This window comes from Cervus canadensis, chromosome 29 (assembly GCF_019320065.1).
Source record: "Cervus canadensis isolate Bull #8, Minnesota chromosome 29, ASM1932006v1, whole genome shotgun sequence".
NCBI lineage: Eukaryota > Metazoa > Chordata > Mammalia > Artiodactyla > Cervidae > Cervus > Cervus canadensis.
Genome location: NC_057414.1, coordinates 11,226,632 through 11,248,595, shown reverse-complemented (window position 1 = coordinate 11,248,595; position 21,964 = coordinate 11,226,632). Strand labels below are relative to the sequence as shown.

Below are 21,964 nucleotides of genomic sequence, written 5' to 3'. Positions count from 1 at the left end.
TCCTTCCATGTCTTGACAGTTGCAAACAACTTGTCAATGACCATGGAGGTGCATGTATCCTCTTGAACCTCAGTTTTCCCTGGATATTTGCCCAGGAGTGGGATTGTTGGATCATATGGTAGCTTTATTTTTGTTTCTTAAGGACACTTTAACTGTTCTCCACAGTGGTTCACCAATGTATGTCCCCATGAATAGAGCAGGAAGATTCCTTTTTCTCCACACTCTAGAGAGAGTTAAAGCTTAGGCAGTTCAGCTTGCCTTTAAGGAGGAGGTGAACACTCTCACTCATGCTTTCCTTATGTCTTGTGCAACAAGGTAACTTGCCTGAGAACTGGCCTCTCTAGTTACTAATGATCACACAGCACATCTTACTGGTGGAAATGCTTTTCTTAGGTTCTGTGTTAATGATTATAATTTTAATAGATCTTGCCCAGGAACCTGTTTCTCAAGACTCGTGCCCCTGAGCCATTGCCAAGTACTGTTCTCCCTGGCTAATCTTGTGCTGAATTATCTCAGGATGTGTGCCTTGGGAAAGGCTCTCATGGAACTCTTACAACCTTGAGGTCTTCTTTTTATCTATTCTCAGCAGCCAGCTGAGAAATACATAAGGCCCCACTTAAACTAGTGAGGCAGGCACTCTCCTGCCTCTTCCAGTAACTTTGCTGGAAGCATTCTCCAGCAAGCTTTCACTGTTACTGTAATAAACTTTATTGCACAAAGCGCTGAACGACTGGGCCTGCATCCTTTGGTCCAGGTCTGAACCCATGTCTCTGGAGGCCACGATCACGCACGTGTTAGCAATCTCAGCGCTGAGCTACCACTCTCCCCAACATTTACTGTTTGTAGTAGCTTTGATGATGGTCTTTCTGATTTGTGTGATGTTAGATCTCACTGTAGGTTTGCATTTGCATTTCTCCAGTAAATATTGATGTTAAGAATCTTTTCATGTGTTGCTTGGCCATTTGTATGTTTTCTTTGAAGAAATGTCTGTTTAGCCCATCTGCCCATGTTTTACTTTTTTTTAATGAGCTCTTTATAAATTTTTGGAGACAAATCTCTTGTTGATCTCATCTTTTTCAAATATTTTCTCCCATTCTATGGGTTTTCTTTCTGTTTTGTTTACAGTTTCCTTTGCTGTGGAGAAGCTTTTGAGTTTAATTAGGTTCCATATGTTTATTTTTTTTTAATTTCCTTTACTCTAGGAGAAGGCTCAAAAAAAAATCTTGCTATGATTTATGGTAAAGAGTTTTCTGTCTATGTTTTCTTCTAAGAGTTTTATAGTATATAGTCTCACATTTAGGTTTTTAACCCATTTTTAGTTTATTTACATATATCAAAGCAGTCAATCCTAAAGGAAGTTAGCCCTGAATATTTATTGGAAGGACTGTTGCTAAAGATAAAGCTCCAATACTTTGGCCACCTGATGCAAAGAGCCAATTCACTGGAAAAGACCTTGATGCTGGGAAAGACTGAAGGCAAAAGGAGAAGGGGGCAGCAGAAGAGATGGTTAGATAGTATCACTGACTCAGTGCATATGAATTTGAGCAAACTCTGGGAGACAGTGGGGGACAGTGGAGCTTGGTGAGCTACAATTTTGGGGGGTTGCAAATTGTTGGATATGACTTAGCGACTAAAAGGTTAAAGAATGTTCTATTTCATATTTTCACTTGGAGCTATGTGTTCTCAAGAACCTCTTGTTTAAAAAGCTGTATTTCCTCCATCTAAAGAAATGAAGATATTTTAAACTGGTAATTTAGACTAATATATGTTTGTGTGTATATAAGCTGTTATTTATTAACATTTTGAGACTAATACATTTATTGAAAACAATGATCACTAGGGAAAAAAATGACTTCATACACTAAGGATTATAAAATTGAAGATTAAAAGGCTGATGTCAGTCAAGTTCACATAAGGTGATTTAAGATGCTAACATTTCAATTATTATCATTGCTAGCATTTTCATATCATTGACATTGACATTAGAAATGTTTACTAAAATGATGTATTTATTGAGAAACAAAGTGCATATTCCAGTCATTTTCAGAATAGGCAATCACTTATATAAGCAGACAATAACAGAATATTTATAATTTTATGCCAAATGGCATGTGGCCTTGTCATATATTTTTTTGTTACATCTGAAATAAGGACAGCAAGAAGAGATTAGTTGGTTAGTTGGTTCTAAATAGAAACTTTAGACGTCAGTGTAGCAGTCCATCATGTAAGTTTATTCAGTTTATTTCATTTCTGAAATTTTAAATATGGCATTGCTTGGTTTTATTTGTTCTCTATTACTGTTGTATTTGTTATCCATTGTACACAGATATTTGTTATTTTTTTAATTACTAACATTTGAGAAAATAGATGAAAATTGTCTTAGGCAGAATAAATGTAATGCTGTTCAGTTCAGCTCAGTTCAGTCGCTCAGTCATGTCTGACTCTTTGTGACCCCATGAATCACAGCACGCCAGGCCTCCCTGTCCATCACCAACTCCCGGAGTTTACTCAAACTCATGCCCATCGAGTCGGAGATGCCATCCAGCCATCTCATCCTCTGTCATCCCCTTCTCCTCCTGCCCCCAATCCCTCCCAGCATCAGGGTCTTTTCAGATGAGTCAACTCTTCATATGAGGTGGCCAAAGTACTGGAGTTTCAGCTTCAGCATCAGTCCTTCCAATGAACACCCAGGACTGATCTCCTTTAGGATGGACTGGTTGGATCTCCTTGCAGTCCAAGGGACTCTCCAGAGTCTTCTCCAACACCATATTTCAAAAGCATCAGTTTTTCGGTGCTCAGCTTTCTTCACAGTCCAACTCTCACATTCATACATGACACTGGGAAAACCATAGCCTTGACTAGACGGACCTTTGTTGGCAAAGTAATGTCTCTGCTTTTTAATATGCTGTCTAGGTTGGTCATAACTTTCCTTCCAAGAATCAAGTGTCTTTTAATTTCATGGCTACAGTCACCATCTGCAGTGATTTTGGAGCCCACCAAAATAAAGTCTGACACTGTTTCCACTGTCTGCCCATCTATTTGCCATGAAGTGATGGAACCAGATGCCATGATCTTAGTTTTCTGAATGTTAAGCTTTAAGCCAACTTTTGCACTCTCCTCTTTCACTGTCATAATGCTGTTAGATAATATCAAAACAACAGAAAGGCAATGGGTATGTGAACATGGCTTGTCAGAACACCCACTCAAAAGCTTTCAAACAAGACATGGATGAATTTCTCTCAAATATTTATATTTTGAAAACTTAAGAGGTAGTGACTATAGTCCCCAAAGTACCCATGTAATAGTAAAGTGCTGTTTATATATTAAATACTATTAAAGACATATAACACAAATATATTTACTAAAGTAGTGAAAAGATTAAATTTTATGTGTTCTTGAAGCAAGCTGTCAAGATTTTGACATTGCCAGATTTCACAGAGTTCGTGATATATCTGTATTTTTTCTTTACTTTTTCTACATGATTTGAGGAGTTTCCATATACTATAGATAAAATAATAGCTGTTGTTCTTCATAGAAACACTTGTTTGAACTCCTTTTTTGTATTCATTTCCTGTTTTCTTGGAGGAAAGAAAATGAAGACTCATTGTGTAGAGAGCCTATACCTCTCAGGACACGGAATTCCCACATGCTGATCTGATTTTTGCCCTTTCTGCAGTGGATAACGTTCTGACTCAGACAATGACCGCTCACAATATAAGCCTTTCTGAGATGACTGCCATAGCCTGTCCAGACAGCCCAGGGTGGAGAGACTCTTGTGGTGTCTGGAGCTCAGGCCTTCCACTTCCGGGAGGCAGTACTGAAAGGCGGATGTGACCCACTCCTCCGACTGGATTGTGGGAGTCTGTACAAACACTTGACAAGTGATACCGCTATCAATATTGATTCTGAAGAAGCATTTCTTCTATTTTCTATGAAGATGAATAATCGCTAGTTTCTGCCCCTCAGCTTCCTACCCATAGTTCAGTATGTGAAAATGTCTCTGGGTAGGATTGGAGTGTTTCTGGATCATGACAATGGAGCTGTGAGCTTCCGGTGTTTCCAGAGGATCCCTCATATATAGCTTCCTTTTTTCCTCCTTCTCCTCCCATCTGGAGCTTTCGGTTGCCTTAGGTCTCCATGAATTGTCAAGTTCTGTGATGGTTTATTTGATGACCTTCTTGTCTGAGGAAAATACAGCCCTGAAACACCGCCTGAGGCTACAGGATGATATCTGACTGTCTCTGATCTCACTGTGATTTAATGGAACATTATGACAGTGTGTTTATAAAGAAGCATAACCAGGTTGAAAGTATAACTTTGTTAATTAAATTATCTATTAGTAAAACTCTTGTGGAGCATTTCTGGAATATAATCAGTGGATATTCGGTTTACTTTGAATAGTTTTATCAGAATACAATTTGCATGCCATAAGTTTCATGTTCACTTAAAGAAATGTGTCTTCCTTGCATAGTTGAATCATATTTGAGAAGAAGAATGAAGTGGTATATATTGCAGCCTCATAAACTAAAGAAATAACGCAGTTTTTCTTCAAGTGTGACCTACTTGTGTGGATTCACGTATTGACAGACATTGTGAAATCCTTTCTTCTTGTCAAACATTTAGACTTTCTCTAAAGCCGAGTCATCCACCATATCATAGATCATGAACAGCTTTTACAGGAAGCTTTTCCTGACTGTCCAGGCCAGTTTGCTTTCTATTAAAACACACCCTCTGGTCAGATACCATTTCATCATAATATTCAACAAAATCTCTTTAAATAACTAGGTGCATTTTACTAGGAGAATGCAAATTCTGAGAGAATAAGCACAGCCTTTGCCTTATTAACTTCTCTATTCCCATTATCCAGTTCAGCACTTAGAACATGCCACACAATAAATGTAAGACAAATGAATAAAGAAATACATGAGTGAAAGAGTTAAAACTCTGAAATATTACTCTATGGTTATTAAAGTTTTCCAAAATCTACCTAACATATTACACATTAAATACTAATGAATAATGTAAACAAGAGACAGGAAATTGATTTTCAGAGTTATAACCAATAAAAATTTCATTAGTTTGAGATTTGAAATGTCTATCGTGTAATATTATTATATGGGGCTTCCTAGGTGGCACAGAGGTAAAAAATCCACCTGCTAATGCAAGAAATACAAAAGATGTGAGTTCGATCCTTGATCAGGAAGATCCCCGGAGAAGGAAACAGCAACCAGCTCTACTATTCTTGCCTGGAAAATTCCATGGACAGGGCTGCCTGGCAGGCTAGAGTCATTGGGGTGTCAGAGTCAGACATGACTGAACCTGTGTGTGCACACACACACACACACACACACACACACACACAGTGTACATCGCCTCAGATGACGAAAGAGTCACTTGCGACGTGCCTTTGTTTGAAGATCTGAGATGTCTGCTGGCTTGGTTCTGATCATTCTGGTGTCGACAACACTCCACCAAGATCTAACTATGTTAGATCTTTCCTGGGGAGCTGAGTAATTTACTTCAGGTCAATATTATTGGGAAGTGAACATGAGGGGCTGTTGCAAGTGGGCTATGGGATTTTGTAATTGTTCTTGATCCTGGGAGAATGACGTGGTCCTTGACTCGGAGGGAATTTTTCTGCTTCTTTGTATCAAAGTGAACAGTCAGTGCAGGCTATTACCCCCTCTCCACAAGCATCTCAATCTGTCAGAAGGTCTCTGGGCCGGGTGGGGGTGTTCCTGGCTTATGATGGTGGTGCTGTGAGTTTGCCTGTGTGTCCAAGAATTCCCTCATTTACAGTTTCCTCTACTGCTCCTTCTCTTTTCCTCTCAAACTTTTTCCTTACTCTGGACACCAGTGATGAGGGAGAGGTCAAAATTCTGACCCCAGGGGCAGGAATTCAAATAATGGAGATTGTTAATTTAGTGCTCACTTGAATTTCTGTAACTTCACCGTCTTTTATGAAATTCATTTTTAATGTAATATAAGTATACAAATTTGTTTTCTTGAAATAAATGTAATATCTCTGTAAATATTTTGCAATTGTTATTCTGTCTTGTCTGTGCATTTGATTTCTAAGATAGCTGGAGGTCAAGGCATATCATTTATGTTTCCCTAGCTTAATGGGTTAAAGTAGCAACACAGATTTTTCTCACTGGCAGATTTAGAATTTTCTTCTCCGTGCTATGCATCTACAACATCAGCTTCCTTCATCATGCCTAAGTTTGAAAGTCATTATTTCACAGTTTTATTTTTAAAGTTACTGACTGAATGAGATCATTTTTTGGGTAGACTTGGCACATCTCGTATTTTTTTCTGTTTAGTGCTCACAACCTAATATTGGCCGTCCCATTTAGTTTACCTATTACAAGAACATGTCTATCTGCAGTCTGTACAGATAAATTCTACACAAGTAGCACAAATCTATATGTCTAAACTATATGTGTTTGAGTAAGTTAATAGAGGTAGCAGGTCATATATAAAAACAATCTACCAATATATTTTTAAAGTAATTTAGTTTTATTTTCTGCTGTAACCAGCACTGAAGCATCCCACTCCTCAACAGCCCGGAAACAAAGCAAGCGAACCAAGAGATACCGAAGGCCAGTGCAGGCAACAAATGAGACTCAAACAACGAGGTGGCGATTCCTCTTCAGTGTGAGCTCCCTGTGTCCCCAGAGCCGGGGACAGGATCAGGCCTCAGCCCCTTTCCCCAGCCTCGGCTTCGGGGAGAGGGGAGCCCCAGGCGCCGAAAGTTCCGGATCACCAGGGAAAGCTGATGGAGGGACAGCTGATGGAAATTCAGAAGAAAGCAAGGCCTTCAGCGTCCACTGACACTCACATCACGGCCATTCCCTGTAAATTCCTCCCGATCACTCCTCGGTTGCCGTGGGCGGCTGGGATCAGAGATTTGTGCCCTCGTCCACCTCCGGGGACGGGAAAGGCCTGAGTGTGAGCTCCGGTCCACATCCCGGCCTGATGGCCGCGGCGCCGTACCTGCACCAGGCCAGGGCCCCGCCCGCTCCCAGCTCGAGCTGCAGCGGCTCCGCCTCCTCTGCGGGCCCCGCCTCCTCTGTGAGCCCCGCCTCCTCTGCGGGCCCCACCTCCTCTGTGAGCCCCGCCTCCTCTGCGAGCCCCGCCTCCTCTGCGGGCCCTGCCTCCTGGGCCGGACGGTCCTCACCTGCAGCCACTCCAGCTGGAGGCGCCCCGGAGCCCAGGGTCACTTCGGCCTCTCCCCTGGGCCCCCCTGAGGCCGCAGGGACCGCACGGCCCTTCGGGACACCACACATCATCCACAGACTTTCAAACCTGAGTCAGCAGGAGGCATCGGGCTCCCTGACCTCAGACTATACTAGTGATCAGGATAGCAGGGTACTGACCCAGAAACAGAAATGCAGATCAAGGAGACAGGACAGAAATCCCAGAGAAAACCCACATACCTATGGTAACCTTACTGTTGACAAAAAAGGCAATAATACATAGTGGAGCAGACAGCCTCTTCAGTAAGCGGTGCTGGGAAAACTGGACAGCTAGCTGTAAAAGAATGAAATCAGAGCACGCCCTAACACCATAAACCAAAACTCAAAATGGATTAAAGACCTAAATGGAAGATCATACTCTATAAAATTCTACAGGAAAACATAAGCAGAACCTACTTTGATGTAAATTGCAGCAAGATGCTTTTTGACCCACCTCCTAGAGTAATGAAAATAAAAACAAAAATCTTGAAAGTTTTAATGAATAGTACCTTCCTACCACATGGTCCTGCATTACCATACTTTCCCTCAATTTCACTTCTGGGTCTTTATTAGGAAAAAATCAAACAGACTACATGAAAAATATATATGCACTCCAATATTCATCATAGTGAATATGATCTCCTGTGTCTCTGAATCTGAAGTTATTCTGGGCTCCTTTTTCCCGCAGCCCTCTTTTGTTGCAGTGGTATGTTTTGAAGGTTTCAAGACATAAACTGCTAAACATTTGCTACCTATGCTTTTAAGATTCAAATTCATAAACTTCTTCAAGCTTGTAGGATAATTTTCCCCGAGTTGTAGGTAATAGAGGCAAGTGCCTCTGAGAGTCAGGACAGTGGAAGCAGACAGGAAAAAAGAGAAATTAGAAAGATTTTCTAAGAATGATACGAATTCACCTGATGTTTCTGCCTGATTAATATAATATGAGAAAAAAATTCTGATGAACATTTTCAGCTTAATATGTATTAGTAAACACTGCTGAAGCCTGAGGCACCAAAAGAGGAACCCTTGCAGAATCCTTACCACAGGAATGAGTCAGTCTTGCTGTCCTTGTGCGGGCCTGTGACCCGGGAGCTCTATTCAGGAGCCATCACTGGGCGATGGTCAGGCTCAGCTGCTTGCTGTGAACTTGCAGCAATACACAGGTCACAACTTTCCTGTGCCGTGGAAAGTAATCAGAGAAACTTAGCTATGATTTCCCTACACTTTATAATCTCAGAATTTTTACAATATTTCCAAGTTTCTTCTGTAGATTTGCTGATTTGTCTTGAGACTGATATTTTTCCAGTCAGAACTACCAGAAAGTCATGGCCTGTTATTTTTTTCCAGAAAGAATCTAGGTGGAGGCTCTTCTATGAGAGACAATTTTATTGTTAAAAGGGATTTTACTGGACTCCCTCCTTTGGTTTCCAAGGTGTAAAGTTCCTAACAGTACAGGACCGCGCCCTCACCTGGTCTTCTGCCTCTATGTCATCTGAAAGTGGAAGTCACTCAGTCCAGTGCAACCCTTTGCCACCCGTGGACTATACAGTTCATGGAGTTCTCCAGGCAAGAATACTGGAGTGGGTAGCCTATCCCTTCTTCAGGGGATCTTCCCAATCAAGGGATCGAACCCAGGTCTCCCACATTGCAGGCAAATTCTTTACCAGCTGAGCCACAAGGGAAGCCCAATAATACTGGAGTGGATCTCCACTGGATCTTCCTGAGTTAGGAATCGAACAACCGGGATCTCCTGCATTGCAGCTGGATTCTTTACCAACTGAGCTATCAGGGAAGCCCCTATGTCATCTAGGTTTTTATTTTTTTTTTCTCCTGATGACTCAGTGGGTAAAGAATTCACATAGAATGTAATTCAGGGGACACATGAGACACGGGTTTTATCCCTGGGAAGATACCCTGGAGGAGGAAATGACAACCTACTCCAGTATTTTTGACTGAAAAATTCAATGGACAGAGAAGCTTGGTGGGCTACAGTCCAAAGGATCCCAGAGTCAGCCATGACCAAGGACACATGCACTGTGCACAGCAAACAAGTTGAGAAACTTTCTCAAATTTCCTAAACCCTCCACGGCGATACGTTTTTAACTCCAATACATCTGATTAATTCAAAGTTCTCTTGCTATAAAGAATTGTGGTCAAAATGGGAAGCTATTAAGTGAAATGAAACTTGGAAATTAAGACAAAAATCTCTTAAATCTTCCCGTTACAGAGCTGTAACTTCCTAGACAACCTGCCCATGTTGGTGGTAGGAATGGTACAGACAGAAAACTGAATGAGAGAGTGGAATTGTTGGAGGAAGAAAGGAACGGGACCAGCGTGGTTTCAGATCTCACTAGACTCCTTTGATACAAATTCCTCTCATGTGTGTATACATACATACATACATACATACAGTACATATATATATATACACATACACAAAAGTATGCATCAATATATATATATACAAAAATATGTGTATATATATGTGTGTATGTGTGTGTTTCATATATATGTGTTTGCATATTTCATTCTGGTGAAGTCACACCATGGTGTATACACACACACACACAAACACACACACACACAAAAGTATGCATATATATATATATATATATATATATATATATATATACATACACAAAATATGTATATATATGTGTGTGTGTGTGTGCTTCATATATATGTCTTTACATATTTCATTCTGGTGAAGTCACACCATGGTTTACACTTGTTATCCATGAAGTTATTATTTGGGAATAATTGAACTCCTCAAGTGTGAATTTCATACCTTCATTTCATGAACAATATAATAGTCCTAATTTCATTGACCCATTCAGGCTCATCACCCACTAGATTTAGTTGTCTGTCTGAATTTGCCTGCATTCACTCTGTGACACTTCTTCAGAAAAAAGGGTCCTTCAGATTCCATTTCTCAACACCGGACACTCAGTCTCCCCCAAATACCACTGACTGTGCTGAGATAGCCCTCTAGTCTCTGATAGGTATTCTCAACCTCATCTGAACTAAAATTCTTTCACGTTTTATTCTTTTCATACAATTTTGCATGAAATTTTTACTTCAGAATTTTTTTTTTTATTTTGTTATTCTGTTTAGGTTACACACTATTGCTTTTTCTCTTTATGTCTGTAACTCCATACACAATAGCTGTTGGTGGTTTTTCTTTAAGACTCTATACCTGGTCCTCATTCCTTGCATATGACCTCATACCCTCTCATTCTATTATTCAGCATGTATGCACAGTGGAAATATTGATGCTAGGTTGTGGAGTTAATGATTATGTCTTTGTTTTGTACAATACAAGATTGACTAGAAAATAATAGACAATTTGTGAAAGAAATATGATATTGTCTGTTGAGTTTGGGCAACTATCTCTTCAGGTTTTCTTTATGATACTGTGTTTGCATTCCAGTCCTCAAAACATTTTTCTATTTATTCAATGATGAGCCATAACACTTCACTCAGGGAAGGTTACTAGATGAGAAAATGTATTTATTTTTCAATTTTCATTGGAATATCCTTGATTTTCAAGGTTGTGTTGGTTTCTCTTGTACAACCTGGTGAATCAATTATATAAATGCGTGTATCCACTGTTTTTTTAAAAGATTTTTTTCCCCATACAGGTCATTACAGAGTATAGAATAGAATTTCCCATGCTACACAGCAGGTCCTTATTTATTACAGCTTTATGCATAGGAATGGGTGTATGATCATCCAGATCTCCACTTTATCCCTCCCGTCATCCACCCTGTTTCTTAGCACCTGGTACCTTAAGCTTGCTTTCTCCATCTGTGTCTTTCTTCTGTAAATAACCTCATTTGTACACTATTTTAGATTCCACATATGGTCAATATCACATGCTATTTATCTCTCTTTTTCTGACTCAGTCGCTTCTCCCCTGAGTTCACCCTGACAGAGAGCCACCCTCGGGGCCTCTCACAGGAAGATTCGGCGGGCGGCAGGTGCAATGCGGGGACCCTGCAGGGTTCAGGCGCCTGCGGAGCTCCTGAGAGCCCGATGAGGCCGCAGCCGCGGAATCCCCACGAACTCCCTCCGGCTCGATGGTCCAGCACCCCTCTTTGCAGCAGGGACTCTCGCCAAGGCCGGCACATGGTGCCCGCGGATCTGAGTTCTTTTCTGACACTCGGGCCACGTCCATCGGGACACAGTATCCTCAGGACGGCCCGACTCCGGGGCCTCATCAGGCACTTGCAGACAAAAGATGTTGGGGTTCCCTGGAGCAGCCCGTTTAAGATCCGGGAATACGGCCGTTCTCCCATCGCCACGCACGTCCTCCTGACTCCCTACTGGGCCTGTGGACTCCTGGGCGGACAGAAGCCAAGATCCTTCCCAGAAACGCGGTCTCTGAGCCCTGCGGCCCTGCGGACTTGGCATCCCTCCCGGAGCCCCTGGAGCGGGTGTCCGAGCGCCTCCAGCCCCGCGCCCCCCTCGGGCGGGTCCCTCAGCGGCGGGGCCGGAGCCCACTGACCGCCAGGACCGCCCGGGCTCAGACCCCAGCAGACCCGGTTCTCCTGAAAGACACGCTGCTCTCTGGGAAGGCAGGTCTCTGTGGAAGGAGGTGGCTCCATCAGTGGGGATGCCAGAGAAAGGACAGTCTAAGGTCTCCCCAGGACTCCAAACGCCTGTCTCCAGGGGGAAGCCTTGGCCCTGAGTCGGGGTTGGGGCTGCTTGTCTCTAGCCCTGCAGGTCAGAGGGGCCTGAGGACAGCTTTCTGCTCTCCCTCCCGCTGCGGTGGCCTGGAATTCTGGGCTGTAAGAGTTCAGACTATGGAGCTGAAGCCTTTATATACTACTTTTTGGTTCAAAATTTTTCTGTAGCAACACTTACATTTTTTGCTAGATGTTTAGTTTTTAAAAGAAACATTCAGTAATGGTGATTTCAAAACATCACACTTGTATGCTCCTCTGAAAGGCTCACATTGTGAATGGTAATTATCTGACTGAGAATGTTATCCAAGGGAGAAACAGGAACATCAGGTCAATTAATAGCATTTCCATATCCTCAGAGAAAAAGTCTCTCTATTCAGTGAGTTAGTTCAGTTTCCCTCCTCCAAGGAAAGACAGAGCACAAACTGCAGAGAGTTCAGACTGACTTCTCTAGGAAGAATAGAAGTTATTAATATCACTACAGTATATAGAAACACCTCCAATCACATAGAGAAAGTAAAACATAAGCAAGAGAGGTATATTATAAACTGTGAAGTCTGATTTAATGTCAGTCTCTTGATACTTTTGGGCTTCCCAGGAGGCTCAGTGGCAAAAAAAAAAAAAAAAAAAAATATTACTGCCTGCCAATGCAGCTGACACAGGAGATCAGGTTTGATCTCTGGGTCAGGAAGATCCCCTGGAAAAGGAAATGGCAACCTGCTCCAGTATTCTTACCTGGGAAATTGCATGGACAGAGGAGCCTGGCAGACTATAGTCCATGGAGTCACAGAGTCAGACACAACTGAGCACCCACACGCTCTGTAATCTTGATCCTTTATTTCAGGACTCACCCAAAACACTATTTTTATCTTTTAGTAGAAAGTTTTTCTTGTGTCCCTTTTGTTAAATGCATGGATCATGTAGATGGCACTTTGCTATTATGTGGATATTTACTGGGGGGTTTTCTCTACCTAGTACATTTTCAAAGGTCCAAAAATTCGATAGTAATTCATCAGTGAATACAGGAAACTTCAAAAAGGATGTTCCGGATAACCACGTTCACATATCTCTTGCCTTTCAGTTAGTTGATATTGATCTAATATTTAGATTCCGCATATGATCCTTACAATTATTCAACCTAAGACAAATTTAATCTTTTTTTGTCAATTCTTCCTGATTTTACAAATAATAAATATTCTTTGTGCAATGAATAATAGATTCAGTTATAATACAGAGAAAATTGAAAACCAGCAATGGCACCTTTGGGAATATAAAATCTTACCATATTATGTTTTCAAAATACAAATTATATCCAATTTAAACTCTCCTATTTTTCTCAGGCATTATTTCAATTTTGAACTCATTGAACTTCATTCCCTTCCCTTATTCCATGTCAGGTAAGGCAAAGATCGCTGCATTTTAGAGAACAAGCGGGCTTGCTGTGATGGAACAAGCTGAGTCACTGCTACTCCTAGAAGGAGAATCACAGTCCCATTTCTCACTTGTGGGCTTCCCAGGTGGAGCTAGTGGTAAAGAACCTGCAGATGCAGGACACATAAGAGCTGAGGGTTCCATCCTTTGGTTGGGAAGATTCCCCTGGAGGAGGGCATGGCAATCCACTCCAGTATTCTTGCCTAGAGAATCCCACAGACAGAAGAGTCTGGTGGGCTACAGTCCGTGGGGTCGCAAAACATCTGACACAACTGAAAAGATTTAGCAGGCATGCATTCTCACTTGTTACTGGTGAGATTATTGATTGCTGCGATTAGGGCTATCATATAGTTTGTGAAATGAAGATATGAAATTCAATCCTGGGGAGTTCAGTTATTTCCAAACAACAACTTCTGGCTATCTTGGCCAGAGAAGTATGTGGTATTTTGGGGGAGCTTGAGTACCCGGGTTGAAAAATAGAATGTGAGGGACTCCTCATTCTGAAGAAATATCACCGAATGAATGCAGGCACATTCAGAAAGGCAAGTAAATCTAGTGGGTGATAGGTCTAGATGGGTAGGTGCTATTAAAACTATAATATAGTTCAGTAAATGGAGATGTGAAATTCGTACTTGGATAGTTTATTAAAAAAATACTTCATGAATTACAAAGGTAAATTCATGGTGAGACTTTTCTCAGAGGTTGGATTGTGACAATTGGATTAAGTAGGTTTCAAACGTTTGAATTCAATCATTGGCATCCTCATGTATTTCCAACTCGCAAAATCTAATCATGTAGACCTATACCTTTTCATGGAGTTGATAACCCTATCAAACTGAAAGAAATGGGTGTGGTCATTGGAGAATATAAAGCATCCAGCAAGAACCAAGCTCAGTCTTCATTGGAGTCCAGAGCTGTGGTGTTTGGCTGAGCTGTGGAGACTTTTGAAAGTTTCTGCCACCAGCAGTGGAGCACCTAAATCCTGAACTGAATTTGAGAGTTACCTACTGAAAAAGAGTGGAAATTTTTATTAACTACAACCAAAGGTGAGTTCTGAATATGGTACAATGAAATTCTGATATGTTCAGTTAAAAATAAAATTTTAATGGCAATCCTGGACACAAAAGCTACTTGTATTTATTCTGTCAGTACTATCTGTGTTTGAGCACTTCCTCAAGCATTGATTCCATGTGGGATTTGCAGACAAGTAACTTATTTTTACCCACACTATACCAAGTAACTGCCTTACAAAATGTGGGTAAAAACAGAAAATTAGTAAATATTGTTGAGACAATTAAAGCAGTTAATCCATAAAAAAGGATTTTATTCAATGAGGAATAATAGGCAACACATATTAAGTTCTGCTATTATTGCTTTAATATTATCATGGTCATTGATGCTATAAGTCTAGAAATGATTATATTCATACTGACAATTGTTTCCTGATTATTGTGATACTTGAACATTCACCAGTTCAAAATATGACATGCTCTGATGATATGAACCGACTCCAGGAAAACTTGCTTTCCTGAACTAGAAGTGACATTTTTTTCTTCTTCTTCTTCTTTTTGTCTTGAAAGGAACAGTTTTGTTATTTAAGTTGGAAACAAGCTCTGAACTCTTTAGGGTTAAGACATCAAATTAAAGCCAACACTGATTGTATGAAGTTTAAGTTCTATGTAAACAAATTCTTCTGTCTTTAGGAAAGCACTTCTATCACTTTGATGACAGAAGGAGCTGAGGCCATGAGGAGAGAAACGAAGGGTGTGCTAGTGTGGGTTCCAGTCAGGGAGTCGTGGAAATGGAGAGAGACACAGGGCTGAGGTTCAGTGTGTGCTTCTGTTCGATTCAGCTAATAAAGTAACTCTGAGGTCATCCCAACACTTACCTCCATTCTAATCTTTAAGGGGCTTCCCAGGGGGTTCTGTGGTAAAGAATCCGCCTGCCAATGCAGAAGATGCAGAAACATGGGTTCTGCCACTGAGTTGGGAAGATCCCTTGGAGAAGGGAATGGCAACTCTTTCCAGGATTCTCGCCTGGCAAATCCCAAGGGCAGACGATTCTGGTAGGCTACAGTCCATGGTGTAGCAACGAGTCAGACAAGACTGAGCATACTCACACTAAACTTTAAGCTTCTCCATGTCTTAATAATTTTAGTATGACTGAAATCCTGGTTTATTTTAAACAAAAAAAGTTGCTAAGGACTCTTTATTGTAATTCATCTTTTGTATGATAGTTCAAATCCAAGGTGTATATAGTCACCATTTCCAGGTTTGTTCTGGGGAGGTAAGCAAATAGGGGAGTTAGAGTTCAAGACAGGACTTTGTCTAAAGGGTTTATTTTTCCTGATGAGGGCAGAAGAAAGAGTTTTTCTCTTACCCTCTCTTCTTTCTTTAATTTTCAGAAACATGGATTCAGACACACTGCAGGTCTTCCAGAGTGAACTCACCTGCTCCATCTGCATGAACTGCTTCCTGGACCCCGTCACCATAGACTGTGGGCACAGCTTCTGCCGTCCCTGTCTGAGCCTTTGCTGGGAAGAAGGCCAGACTCCAAGGAGCTGCCCTGAGTGCAGGGGAATATCAGAGAGGCCCCATTTCAAAACCAATATTGTCCTCAAGAGGCTGGCTTCCCTTGCCAGACAGGCCAGAGCTGACCACGACCACCGCTCTGAGGAGCAGATCTGTGAGACACACCAGGAAGCCAGAGGCCTCTTCTGTGAGGCTGACCAGACCCTGCTCTGCGGGCCCTGCTCTGAACGCCCCGAGCACGCAGCTCACAGCCACAGTCCGATACACAGGGCTGCTGAGGAGTCCCGGGTAGGTGATGCCTCTAGAGCAGTTTGGGATGTAGAGGCTCCTAAGTCAGAGAGAAAGATGAGGGTGCTATGATGGTGATGGGATGGAGACAGTGGAGGTGGGATTTCTGAATGTGGATCCTCACATATAATGTGTCCTGTCAGTGTTGTTGCCCAGTTGTCCACACGTGTGGAAACGCAGCCTCCCGGGAAAGGTGGCACCAGGGACACAGGCTTCTGCTGGGAGCGTGAGGCTTTCTTAATCAAACTATATAAATATGTGAGTCTCAGTTTCTTAGGGATTAGATTTCATGATCTGTAACATTTCCCCAGCTCTGTAGCATACACTTTGTCACTATCATCTTGGTGTTAGATTCAGATTAATGTGGGAAAATCTGACCACAACATTCTAACTCAAGGTTTCTGAGTAACCAACAAGGGCCTTTGTTCACGAATAAGGGGATGAAATTTACAGTGTCATCTTCTGTGTCTAAATCCCCTGGGTATTTTGCAGGAGAAACTTCTAAAGAGAATGGGCTCTTTATGGAAAATCAGAGAAGAAATGAAAATCATTCTGAACCAGGAAGCTAAAAAAACAAGGTCATTTAAGGTAAGAATAAAAATGCTCCTATTTATTACTATAAATAGTGATATAATTCTAGCTTTTAGGTCTATTTACATTCCCATTAAAGGATATTGATCTCTTCCCTTGAAAAGGCATGGTTTCAAAGGACCTATCAGTAATCACAGGTGGAACAGGTCAATATATGCTAGTTCAAGGAATCCTAGTACATGGGAAAACCTCAGCATGAAAAGTGTTCCTAGGCCAAATTTTGAGGATTTGAATAAAACTCAGAAATGGGAGTATAAGACAATGCTATACCAAGTGTTACTCTGTAGTAGAGGAGAGGGATATGGAAGTACCTAGAGGGAAAATAGAGCATCTTTTAAAACTATACAAAATGGGGTTTACCCCATTAAAGAATATTTAGAAAAATCAGGGCAAGGAACAAGAGAAAAACACAATCCAAATTAAAGAGAACATAACTGATAGAGTAAGAACCCTGAAGAATCCTTCTAAGGGGAGAGCTTGGGACCCCTCAGATGGCTTGATTCAAACAGGGAAAGACACTAGGAACTCAGAGAAACCATGGACAAGAAGATACTTGAGGCCAACAGTTTGTCGAGAATGTTCTTGATGACATCAAGGAAATAATATTTGAAGTTTTCTTTTGAATGTGAGCATGAGCAATACTTCGAATACACTGTCCCCACAGAACTATGTGTCCTTAAGGAAGAAGATGATTATAGCTGAATATCAGAGGATGCTTCTGTTGCTCCGGGAAGAGGAGCAACTGCATCTGGAGGCCCTGGAGCAAGAAGCCAAGGAGATTTGTGAACAACTCAAGGAGAGTGTGCTCAGAATGACTCAGTACAGAGAACATCTGAAAGACATATACAGAGAGCTGACTGTGATGTGCTTCAAGCCGGACAGGGAGCTGCTCCAGGTGAGAAAGGAGGGTCCGTCCTCAGAGAGAGAAACACTCTTCTAGACGAGCTGCTATGACACTGACATATTGCCTCATATATGGTTACTCTCAGCTGAGGGATGGTGCTCCTTGACCCCCTTTATTGTATTTGTCCAGCCCCCTAGTTCAACATATTCTGGTAATCTTTGCAAGATTTTTGTCCATTTCTTAGCTAAAATAGGACTATATTTTTCCAGTGTGATCAGGAGTACTATCCAGACAGATGATCTAAAATCAGCAAAATTCTGTGACCAGTTGAAAGTTAACTTTTTTGGAGTAAATCTCAGTATATGTTCCTCTAAACCTTTGTCACTCCCCATTATCCCAAGTTTTCCAGAGACACTGAAATTTCGCCTGTTCTCTAGGCAAGGCTGTTAAAATTAGTCCTCAGTTTCACTCTATAATTAAATACGGTTCCCTGTTTTTGCTATTACTTTGTTAAATGGTGAGCTCTGTCCTTGAGAACAGCACTGGCAGAGGGTGATACTGGAATCCTAGATGTTGCCGCATCATTACACAGACTCTTCTGACCTCCTTCCTTCCATAATGTGCCCTGAGGAAGTCCCCCAAGTTTTAGCCTAGGCTGTGTTATTAGGATGCCTTCTGAGTATTCCTTAGAAGATGATTTAAAAGACAATAGCTTATGGAATAAAGAATAGAAAGGAATATGCAAAATGACAGAAGTCTCATGATTAACATGATCTTTGTTTTTCTTTGCAGGTCTTGGTAAATGTATTGGAAATGTGAGTATACACTAATTTTTTTTTTATTTCTAGAAATGTTGTTCTCTTTTTGGTGAAGTAGATTCATGGTACCATGATAGATTGTTTTGGGGTCCTCATCAATATTTAAATTCCAGGATGCAGGATTCCTTATACAAAATGCCATAGTATTTGCAGTTAACTTACAAGTATACTGCCATACACTTTGTCATCTCTAGATGACTTATAACAACTAACACATACAATGTAAATTAAATGCATTGTAAATAGTTCCCTGGTATGTGGCATTTTCAAGTTTTACTTTCTGGAATTTTTTTCTGAATATTTTCCATTCAGAACCAGGAGTAAGGATGGGGGAAATGGATAGGCTGGGACTCTGGAGTTGACATACATACACTGCTGTATTTAAAATATATTTATACAGTTGGTCCAAGAAGCACCTCCCATGAAATGAATAAACGTGTAAATAAACAAGCACATAAACCAACAACTGAGAATTTATAAACTGAATCTATGTGTAAATACATAGGTTGCAGCACCCTCATATATAGATGACCGATATTGTCTTTTTGGCTATTTTCTATTTTATTTCAAAAGAATTTCAATCCTTGGCCTCAGAAGTTTCCTTTTCATTTGGCTGAAATCCAATATACCTGAAAACATTCTGACATTCTGGGCTTTATTTTACCCACTCACTCCATCCTCTCCAACCTCACCAAGTTAAGCTTAGTGAAGGGATTTTCTAAGATATCACAGAGGAAGCACCTATGCTAATGAGTTGGAAAGTGGAAAAGGCCTGAAAGAGGCAAATTCCCTAAGAATGAGAAAAGAACTGTCCTTTTGTTTGGAGGAGTAGCAGTGACTCAGCTTGTTCCATCACAAGCTCCCTTGTAGGGGACCTCAGAGGGAGTGGCTTTCTGCTGCCCACTGAGCAGGTAGAGTTTTTGGACCAAAATAACCAGGTTGGATTTGAAGTCCTTTGCTGGGCTGACAAGAGCAAACAGGTCTGGCTCAACGAACTCTTCCTTGTAGACACTGAATGTATCCTTGATGACTACTTACTGACTGAAGTCTCAAAGGCCTAGCCGGAATTTTCTGTCTGTAAAATGTTCAGTATCTTTGCATTACCTGATATGGAATAGAGGAAGGTAATGAGGTGAAATGATTTGAAAACTGGAATAATATCTGAAAACAATGGGGAAGTTTAAATTTGATATAATTTATACTTAGGAAAAAATCTGGTAATATTTTTATATTCCAAACTGTGTAGAATATATTGTATATGCAATTAACCAAAAATAGAATTCTAACAAAATTTCCTGGGTTAAAAACTGCTTTTTTTTGTAGTGGTCATGTGATTGGCCTTTGACCTTGACATGTCTGTATGTCATTTGTTACAGGACTGACTTGGCAGAGATGCAGAAGCCTCAGCCAGTGAACCCAGAGCTCACTTGCTGGCCTGTCACTGGAATCCTAGACATGCTGAACAACTTCAGAGGTGAGGGTCAGCCCTGTGGTGATCAGGATTGAATTTCCTTAGAGCTTCCTAGGAAGGAGCCTCCTTTTAATGTTATTTTATTTTTATATGAAATGATGATACTATATGACTTTCCCAAGTTGTTGCATCTTTTCTGCCTGTATATTTGGATTGCAAAGATCAAGGCTGCACTTTCCAACCTATAGTTTAATGAAAATGCAAGTCATATACATATATTTAGTTACATCTGACATAGAGTGAAAGAGAGCAATCAAGTTGCTCATATGGTTATAAAGAAAGAATATTCAGTTTTCAGAGTGATCATCAAGAGACTGAGATTAAATCAGACTTCATGCAGTTCATGATATATCTTTTTCTTTTTTGATATGATTTGAGGTGTTTCTACATGCCATAGAGTAGTAACTCTTCCTCTTCTTAGAAGGGCAGTCTGAACTCGCTTTGCTGTCTTTGTTTTGGGTTTCCCTGGAGGAGGGAAAATGAAAAAAAAAAAAAAATCTCAGTGGGTAGGGAACCTCTGCCTTCTGCCTCTCAGAGACGTGGAAATCCCACTTGCTAACCTGGTTTCTGCTCTTTCTGCAGTGGATAACATTCTGAGTCAGACAATGACCATTCACCACATGAGCCTTTCTGAGGATGAAGATGATGCAAGTGTGATGTTCAGAGATGAGCACCACGGCACGTCCAGACAACCTCAGATTGTGGAGAGTGTCGTGTCCTGGGGAGCTCGGGCCTTCACCTCTGGGAGGCATTACTGGGAGCTGGATGTGACGCAGTCCTCCAGCTGGATTCTGGGCACCTGCAAAGATATCTTGATAACTGATACTAATATCAGCATTTATTCTGAAGAAGCATGTGTTCTGTTTTCCAAGAAGGTGAACAATCATTATAGTCTCTTCACCAACACCCCACCCTACATTCAGTATGTGAAAAGGCCTCTGGGTAGGATTGGGGTGTTTCTGGATTATGACAATGGAACTGTGAGCTTCTATGATGTTTGCAGAGGATCCCTCATATACAGTTTCCTTCCTTCCCCTTTTTCCTTCCCTCTGAAGCCTTTCCTTTGTCTTAGGTCTCTATGAATTGTCAAATTCTGTGACCATTATTTTCACTTCTCCTCTGAGGTAATTGTTTCCCAAAACCTCATGTGAGGCCACAGGATAATCCCTGACTATCTCTGAGCACATTGTAATTTAATGAAACATAGTGACTGTATGTTTATATAAAATGGCATGACCATGTTGAATGTATAAGTGTGTTAATTAAATTTTCTTCTAATAAAAATTTATTATGGAGTGTTTCATAGAATATAATCAATTGCTTTTCTCTTTTAAATAATAGTCCTATTAACATAAAAGTTACATACCATAATGATTTCCCCATTTAAAGTACATAATTCAGTGTTTTTTAGTACTATACAAAAATGTGTGAAACAAGAACTGTCTAATTTCAGAACATATCCATCACTCCAAAAAGAAATCAATGCACATATTTACTCCCCATATCCCTTCCCCCGTCTTGTCACCCCCTTAATCCAGTTTTATTTTTCACGAATTTTTCTATTATATAGTTTCAATTAAATGGGTTCACACAATTTATGACTTTTTATATCTGGTTACTTTCACTTAATGCTTTCAAGGTTCATATACATTGAAAGCTGTGTGCTTTACTTGCATAAATGAACCAGACTGGGGTGCAGGAATGAAGTGGTATACTTATTTATATCAGGTTAGTAAACAAAAGGAATGATGTTTAGTGTATAGTTCAAATCATGGTGGAACTTGTGATATCCACTCATCAGGGGCTTCTTGGGCTTTCCAAGGAATTATATAAATCTTTTGACCTAGCAACATCATCTCTAGCATTCTTTCCAATAGAAATTATAACAAACAAGGATACATGGACCAAAGAATGTACTACATAGCATTTTCAATAACTAAATCAGTAAATAGAAAATCAGTCAAAATTTCTTAAATGTGGGATATCATTGAACAAAATATGCTACATATTAAACTATATAGGTAACAATAGTTTGCACTTAGTCTATGATGTCCTGTATATTTTTTA

General features: G+C 40.7%; 1 protein-coding gene across 1 annotated transcript; it reads left to right on the top strand.

Moving 5' to 3' along the window:
- Positions 1-15,762: 15,762 nt before the first annotated feature.
- Positions 15,763-20,979, top strand: LOC122431433 (tripartite motif-containing protein 64-like). The gene is made up of 6 exons (XM_043452740.1): positions 15,763-16,173; positions 16,666-16,761; positions 17,429-17,672; positions 18,482-18,491; positions 19,803-19,900; positions 20,480-20,979. Exons 1-6 carry the CDS (start codon positions 15,763-15,765, stop codon positions 20,977-20,979), a joined length of 1,359 nt encoding a protein of 452 aa, XP_043308675.1.
- Positions 20,980-21,964: the final 985 nt, after the last annotated feature.